Source organism: Limulus polyphemus, unplaced genomic scaffold (assembly GCF_000517525.1).
Source record: "Limulus polyphemus unplaced genomic scaffold, Limulus_polyphemus-2.1.2 Scaffold1910, whole genome shotgun sequence".
NCBI classification, from domain to species: domain Eukaryota; kingdom Metazoa; phylum Arthropoda; class Merostomata; order Xiphosura; family Limulidae; genus Limulus; species Limulus polyphemus.
This window is the reverse complement of record NW_013667520.1, coordinates 163,818-172,878: the sequence shown is the minus strand read 5'-3', so window position 1 is coordinate 172,878 and position 9,061 is coordinate 163,818. Positions and strand designations below refer to the sequence as shown.

The 9,061-nt window shown below is 34.1% G+C and overlaps 1 protein-coding gene across 2 annotated transcripts in view; it reads right to left on the bottom strand.

Moving 5' to 3' along the window:
* LOC106465329 (pleckstrin homology domain-containing family G member 3-like) overlaps window positions 1–8,376 on the bottom strand; it is a 62,969-nt gene extending 54,593 nt beyond the window's left edge. Inside the window, exon 1 of one of the 2 annotated variants that reach the window (XR_002611952.1) lies at window positions 6,473–8,376. Coding sequence is in view for 1 of the 2 variants with exons in the window: in XM_013925541.2 (XP_013780995.1) it covers window positions 6,473–6,668 (196 nt within the window). In the remaining variant the exon portion in view is untranslated. The remainder of the gene's footprint in view (window positions 1–6,472) is intronic. The other variant, XM_013925541.2, reaches the window with a different exon arrangement.
* Window positions 8,377–9,061: the final 685 nt, after the last annotated feature.

The following is a 9,061-nucleotide window of genomic DNA, read 5'->3' as shown; positions in this document are numbered from 1 at the left end:
AGCTATTCTTGGGGTGGAGTCACTTATATCTCTTTGTTAAGTTCCAAGCTATTCTTGGGGTGGAGTCACTTATATCTCTTTGTTAAGTTCCAAGCTATTCTTGGGGTGGAGTCACTTATATCTCTTTGTTAAGTTCCAAGCTATTCTTGGGGTGGAGTCACTTATATCTCTTTGTTAAGTTCCAAGCTATTCTTGGGGTAGAGTCAATTGTATTTGTTTGTTAAATTCCAAGCTATTCTTGGGGTGGAGTCACTTACATCTCTTTATTAAGTTCCAAGCTATTCTTGGGGTGGAGTCACTTACATCTCTTTGTTAAGTTCCAAGCTATTCTTGGGGTGGAGTCACTTATATCTCTTTGTTAAGTTCCAAGATATTATTGGGGTGAAGTCAATTATATCTCTTTGTTAAGTTCCAAGATATTATTGGGGTGGAGTCACTTATATCTCTTTGTTAAGTTCCAAGATATTATTGGGGTGGAGTCAGTTATATTTCTTTAAGTTCCATGCTATTCTTAACTCAGCATGTTTAACATGCGAATAATAACTCAAATTACGTTAATAATGCAAAAGCACTTTAACATTCGAGGTAGTTTTATGTGGTTCTACCCGGTGCTTACTTCATCAGTGTTGTAAAAATTACAAGGACGCTCATTTCATGACTACTGAAACTAAAATCAGTACTCTTGACTAAAAGAAACCAAACAGTAAAGCCCTGAGCAACTAAATCTACATGAACAACAGTCAAACATATCGTAACTAATTGTACAGATGCATGCTCAGACACGAAAAATGGAAATTAAATTGACAAACAACAACATGAAACATATTTGAATTCGCCACGAGGAATTAAAACCCTTACTTGACTTCCGCGGACTCAGAGGCGCCACGTGGAAGGAAGTATCACGTTACTATACGCTGAATTTGTATTAAATCTTAAAAAATGTAACATAACCTGCAATTTTATATTCACTCTAGACATGAAAAAAAAAGAAGCAGGAAACGCTGACAGATAAAATTGCACTTGTGGCGGCCAGTTAAATAATGTTATGAGGCATATGGATTTATCGTAACGCTAATTCTTTATCTAACCATCCCCAACCATCTCTCCTCTCTAAATCAGTTTCTGTGTCTTTCAATCGACCTATATGTATTTATTTCAGTAACACCAGAATTAAAAAGCAAATGAAACAAATGTGAGAACAAAAAACTGTAAAAGACCGACAATTTTCCCAAACATTTCAACCAAAGACATCATTTTTCTTTCTATTTTATAGGTATATATAAACTTGGTTGTGTATGAGTGGTAGGATCGAAGCTGAACAAACTCTATCCAACAGTGTGTGTAAAAATAGTTCTCGTTCGAACCCAACACCAGCTCAAACTACAACTATGTGCATCAAGACAGTGAAAAAATAGTTGAGGAAAGAGCAAGGATGTGGAGGAAGAATAACATAAAGATGACTCATTCTGTTAGATAAAGGATAAAAAATGTAAAATTATATCAAGTTTCATTACTGCTTATTTAAAACTTTGCGTTGAGAGAGAGAAAAACAAAGTAAAAAACATATGATTATCTGAACAAATTAAAATATGTTAGATAAGTGATAGTCCCACGATAGTTTTAATGAGCAAACATTAAAAATATAAGAACAGTAGATATTATGATAGGATTTAAGAAAATAATGAGAGTTTTACAAGTTTTCCTTTGAATCGCTTATATATATATATAGAATATGCGGTATTTTGTTACATAACATCAAGAAAGACTAAACCCACTTGAAAAATAGAAAATGATTTCGAACCTTGAGTTGACAGAAAAAGTTCGACGAAATGTACGAAAAACTTTCGAAAGATTTACTTTTCATTTCATTTTTTGATAAAAAGAGTATAACATAAAATTATTACAACTTCGACTAGTAAATATGAAGTGAGCCCTCCCCCGGCCGATAGTTCAGCGTTAATCTTAAGGGCTGATAACGCTAGAATCGCGATTCGATTCCTGTGGTTGGCAGCGCGCAAACAGCCCAGTTTGAAATGAGTTTTTTTTTGTTTGTTTTTCATAAAGCAAACTAATTTTGGGCAAATAATACTGTCATACAAACATGAGATTTGAATCGTATATTAACCCAAACAATGACATCTTTGGCTTCAATCACTGAGTTTTGACACTGTGTAAGAGTGAAATATTCATATAACGTATTCCGACCACCGTTAGCCAACATTTGATGGTTCATATGTCGGAAAAGTAGCTAAAACCTGTTTTATAATTTGATCGATGTATTTCAAGAGATTCTCAAACTGTAAACGTTGTAATATTAGTCATAAGCAAGCACATCCTTCACATTAAGAACACTTGAACAATCAGTTTTCAACAATAAATATTTAATTTCCTTTTACCATTTTGGTAAATTTTTATAGAAAGATTTTAAAGGTGATTCTAATAATTGAGGAATAAATAAAACTGTTCGAATTGTCCTAATACAGTAATGTATACTGTGAGACTTTTATTGTGAATTTCAAATAAAGTTAGTGCCTGTATATAAAAAAAAAGAGTGGGTTGGTTACGAACACTTCAAAAACTGCTAAATTAACATAGAAATATATTTACAACGATATTAAGAAAGCAGTGCATAAACAAAAAATCGTACTTAGACAAAAAAAAAGAAGAAGAAGAAAGAAATAAAATATTCGTTTAGAGTCAACGGATCTAATTAATACTGTTATTTCGCTGAAAAAGTAGTATGTAGGTATTGGGGTTATAACATTTCATAACACAGAAAATTGATATATTATTTTTGATTCCAGTACACATAGCTGTAGTTGGACGTTCTACCTAAATAGGATATATCCATCCTTTACTGACGCTACTCTTGTTCTTGAGCTTATCACGGACAGCAGGGGGTCAATCCAGACTTGTACTTTCTCTCCTGACGTTCGTGTTGGTCAAGTTATCGTGCTGGCTTGAAAGAATATGCCGCACAGGAAGTAGGGAGTTGCTGTATTTTTCTTCTCTCTTTAAATGAGGCTGACCTGATGCCGAGTGTAACTTGGCTCTCTGATAAAGATTAACATAGGATATTTTCCTAAAAAACAGTTGTTGGTCAGATTCGCTAGATGTCCAGACTTGGACTTAACTTGCTGTATTCAGGGAAACTAAAAATAGATGATACCACGAGTCTATTTTGGTTGCTGTTTCAACTGTAAATAAAGTTGTTGTTTTTGTTTCAAACGGAAACAACTGTTTTCCAGTCTATATCTTCTGACTTATTCACGTTCTGCGTAAAAATGCTCAGAATATTCTGTGACTGGGATCATAATAGTTAATCTGTTGGCTTATTTTACTTGATAATACCGCGCACTAAGCCATTTTCTGGCTTATTTTACTTGATAATACCGCGCACAACGCCAGAAAATTAAAGCGCAAACCATTTAGTTGATTGTCCAACCTTTATAAACCAAAGTATTTAATTACACTATAGGACTGTATACATTTTCAATAAAATTAAACTACTTAAGTCTTTAATTACACTATAGGACTGTATACATTTTCAATGAAATTAAACTACTGAAGTCTTTAATTACACTATAGGACTGTATACATTTTCAATGAAATTAAACTACTGAAGTCTTTAATTACGCTATAGGACTGTATACATTTTTAATAAAATTAAACTACTGAAGTCTTTAATTACGCTATAGGACTTTTAATTTTATTGAAAATGTATACCTACTGAAGTCTTTAATTACACTATAGGACTGTATACATTTTCAATAAAATTAAACTACTAAAGCCTTTAATTACACTATAGGACTGTATACATTTTCAATAAAATTAAACTACTAAAGTCTTTAATTACGCTATAGGACTGTACGCATTTTCAATGAAATTAAACTACTGAAGTCTTTAATTACATTATAGGACTGTATGCATTTTCAATGAAATTAAACTTGTTTTTTCTTTTACGTTCATATTTACATCATTTCATTATGGACAGTATTAAAGACGATAAAATTAACAAAGGGCTTTTGAATGGAACCTTTGTATATACCGTACGAGGAAAGGATGATAATTGCATATTACAAATTCTGCCCAAAAAATGATAATACATATAAATGTTGTCATACCAAATAATGAATCATTAAGCATTCTTATATGCGAACATTAACATCAGTATATAAAATAGCAGTGTAATATTATGTTAACATCTCTGAACGTTTAACAACAATAAGCTGTCAAACAACGATTTATAAGCATAATAAAGTTATTTATTACAGGGGGAACATATATTACCTGTTTCAAAATATGTAGTATGTCCCCCCCCCAAAAAAAAATAGATCACTTTATTATACTTATAAGTCGTTGTTTGACAGCTTATTATTACATGTATGCATGCTTTATCACTATGGTTTCCTGCCATGGATGTGTCGCCCACCTCAGTCATTTTGAACCTAAAATGTTTTGAACCCGTGCTTAAACATTAGGAACTATAAGCAAAACAGTTTATACCACAGATTACTGGCAAGAATGTAATACATATCTTCAGCTCGAGCCTTCAAAAGAAAAGGTTGAAGTATTTTTTCTTCTTCTTAAGCCCTCCAGTGGCACAGCGGTATGTCTGCGGACCTAAAACGCTAGAATCCGGGTTTCGATACCCGTGGTGGGCAGAGCAAAGATAGCCCATTGTGTAGCTTTGTGCTTAATTACAAACAAACAAACTTTTGCTTAACTTTTGTACATTTCCCGCAACTGAAAATAAGCTTCTTTACAAAATGAAAACATGATAATGAGTTTGCTTTTATGTAGTAACGTTTTTAATGAAACTTTATATTCCTTTGAAAATGCAGTAACAATATAGGTACTAGCTGATCATATACCATGTATCCTTCCTTCATGCACTCAGATTATTCACATTCACAGTAAACTTAATTCAAATGTATTTTCTGCTCACATATTCTGACGATACCAACGTAGCTCTATTAACGAAATAGACTGGCAAGATACCGAATGACTCTTTGCTCGAAAAGTCGGTCGTTGGTTATATATTGAAATACCATGAACTGGGATGTGTTTAAAATAACATAGGCACAATTATTTTATTTTCATATATGTTAACTATAAAAAACATATGCTGATAATATTATACAAAACATTAATATCTTGTCACACTTTATTCTTAGCCGGATCATTATGGGTTTTTAGAAATTATAACATTTTACTTCACGTTGCTTGCTGTGGGTTGTGACTTCAAGCAGAGTTATCTATATCTTTACGGCAGTAGACATCTAGTTTGTTGTTGAGTCATTGATAAAGCTATGATTTCAGATTAACCAGCATACTCTACTGTAAATTGGGGCTACAACGCAATGAACTGAGCTTACCTTAAATTATAAGGTAATGTTTTCAAATTTTTTCACTGATAGGTCAAAGTATTCTTTAGAATTTTAGTAATCAACTGATTTCGTTTTTTTCTAATGTTTACAGATTACAAAAATAATGTCAGTTGTCCTAATTTTCTGCAAATCGTCAAGCGCGACGACTGATTTTAGTTATGGATTTAGTTATTTAGCTCTAGCTTGTAATATTTGCTAAAAGTCGTAAAGCTCTCAAACAAGGTACGCGAGTTAATTAATGACTCCTTACTTGCAACACGTTTTTCTTATTTCTGCAGAGTGCCATCATTATAATGTAAGTCTATTACATAACTTTTTACTGCAACGAAATGACAATCATTATATTAGTTCTTACGAAAGTTCAACTTTTAGTTATTGTCACGGAGTAGATTAGTATATAACAGCAACGACTTTAAGAAGGAATGCAACTGAAAAATGACGATTACGTTAGCAAATAGTGTGTGAGTAGTAGAATCAAATACGTAAAAGCTTGAGAAGGTGTGCATAAAAATATGATGAAATAACATGAAAAATATGTTCGTATTGTTCGTTATCAAATGAAAAAGATATATAGAGAGAAGAGAGATTGGTCAAATTTCTGGGAGTAATCAGTGTAATTCAGTAGCCATCACACAGAAAGGACGCAAACTCTAATAACGTGGGCAGCTTGGACCTTGAGCACACCTGTTGAAACTTGTTTATGGCAAAACTTGAAACGTTAGCTTTGTTATTTTAAAAATGCATTACACAACTTCGTGTTATGACATTAACTGTAATACTACAATGGTATATTAATTATTTTTATCATACATTTTGTTTTAAACGTTCATACGTCACAATACATAACGTAACTGTACCCAATTCTATTACACACGGCATAACTTGTGACTTATAGAATAATATGCTTAGAAATCATATAACCACCATGAATAATAAAAGTAAAAAACAAACACGCCAACATTAAAAACATCGATATGTACTGTTTTTTTATTGAGAACAATTAATTATTCCAAACATAAAAAGAGAGATAGATCACAATAAATCAATACATGTGTTTTTTTATAACTTACAACTAGACTCACCGAAGAAATCTTCCCAGGTAAGTGAGCCGTCTGACTCATAATCCTGGTCAGAAGTACGTTTGCACTGGACGTAGCAGGATGGGTCAAACATGCTGTGATCATCGCTGACCAGACTGACACGCTTGAGAATGGACAGTTTGACATCAAAAGGTCGGTAGGTCCGAGTAGAGAACTCACCACTCTCTTGTTTCACCATCCGTAGAAGTATATATGTAATTTAAAAGACCGCAGGATGTGCCTTGTTAGGCACTCCGCAGGATAAATTCCACGTGCATATACCAACTTAATGGACTTAAAGCTTACACAAGAACCTCACGTCCGGGGGTTAACATTCAGTCCCCCCACACACACGGATTACTTTGGAGTTACATTGATTGCGATACTTCTGTTACAACATTAATCTGAAGGTGTTTGTCTGGAGCAGATCATTTTTTGTGGTTTTTCCATTCAATGTATTGAAAACTGTTTACTTGGCAATTTTCCATTAAGGGTAACCTTGGAAACGGTATATTCCCAAACACTTTTCATCACAAGTTGTTAACAAGGTTACAGTTAGTTACAGTTTTGTGTACTTTTTTCAGAATCGTTATCCTTAAACTCACTTCACATCAAAATGCCAACAACCACAAGTGAAAGCTCTTGGCTACTATAATTATTACACGATTTGCCTAGGTTTTCGGCTTTAATCATTTCTAAGCCTATGTCATGCTTATGAAACACCTCTGTTTTTGTTACAATAGCGTCACTGGAAAAAGTTTGCCACAGAATTTAAGCAAAGCTTCGCACGTTATCAGAATTCCTCAATTAAATCCCGTACAGTTCGGGCTACTGTGTGACCGTTTTCTACGGTTTCCGTTACGATGCATAGTAAACATACTTTTAGTTATATATTTTCCTCCAGTTCTTAATGAAGGTTGAATTTTGTATACGAAATCTTCACAATCAATATCAAACGAGAGTAAGTATATTGGACTCATATCAGGTCATCACTTATAAAAACAATTTGATCTTACTTCACGTCTGTTTTATTCCTAATCTTTTGTATGTCACTTCAGTGTCTTGTAAAGTGAGGGCCATCCATGTACCTTACCAGTCCCGTGGACAGTTTGTCAGGGAAATGTTTGTGCTCAGTAGCAAACGGACCGGAGTTGAAGTCATGTCAAGGAAAGTGCCTAAGGGTGACAGACTAACCACACAGCGCGTGTACTTAAATGACAAGAGCAGGCTTCGAGTAATCAAACAAGCAAGAAATCTAAGTCAGCGGACGGGTCCACTTTGTGCCGAGGGGATGGATATATACAAACTAGCTGACTATCGCCTTTATTAATTCCTCTAGTATTCAGGTTTCGTCTGACTCAGCTGTAGGGACCAGAGGAACTACCCATCGTTTATTTTCCTTGTGGCGCCAAAAGCTGAAGCCCCTCCTACATTCAGGGGCCCAGGATGGAAATGTTAATCGCCTTTTTGTTCTTCGCGAAGGCGTTACACACTCTTTTCGATCATGAGACTGTTCCACCCGGCACAGTAGAAGCTGTATATATTCAAAGAAAAAATGAATGCGAAATTTCTCCGTTTCAAATCATCGTGATTAAAAGTTGAATTTTCATTAATTAACATATACACGTCATGAAACCATTCACGTGGGTGCTTTGAAAACTAGCTTGCTGGTTCTCCAGTCTTCTTTAGGGAGAAACAGGTCTACTATAACCTGACTCTCCCAGGTCGTAAAAGACCTAAATCCTGATCCGGAGAGAGAGAGAGAGTTCTTCTGAATAATAATGAAGTTAACTCAAGTAATAATGATAATAAATAACAGTTTTATTAATCCTTTCCGTAATTCTGATATGTAAATAACTTAAATAAAATCGATAATAATTACACTTGGTGTATTTAATCTAGCTCATACCGGTATTCATCCAACTGATGCTATAAATGCCGCCAAGACCACTACTGCTTTTGTTGTTTCCCATTCGGCTAGATGAGCTGAAGTATTGAACGAAGCTTCGTCAGCACTGGATATAGTAAATGTGATTGACATATCATTAGAACTTTTCTCTTGCTTTCATTTATAGGTTATTAGAATAATTATTAACTTTGTTTCTGGGGGATATTACATCCTAGAAGGAGGGTGCAATCGCTTAGTTTTTGTCTGTTGAGTTTCTTCGTAGTTTTATAAGCTTACCTTTAAAAACGCAACTGAATTATGTAACTACCTTCCAGGCATTTGTGGAGCACTATTATCACATAGCAAGATTAACTTTCAACACTATCACAAATGCCAGGCATTTTTTTAAAGTTCTCGTTTTTTCATGGATGAATAAATCCATTAGTTGCTTATAATTTTTATGGCTGCAAGCATAGTAATTCAACCAACCATTAACCAACTGTGTCATATATCATTCTTAATAACCAATTACCGCATTACAAACATGCGAATATATTTATATTCCTGATACTAATGGAGAGACCATGAACCGGCTTCATTACAATTACAGTTATCACAGCGCCCTCTCAGGTGATTTCCAGCGCTTCACCAGCATGAGAAAGATGTGGCTGGTAAAACTCTTAAATAAAATGTGTTATGGATGT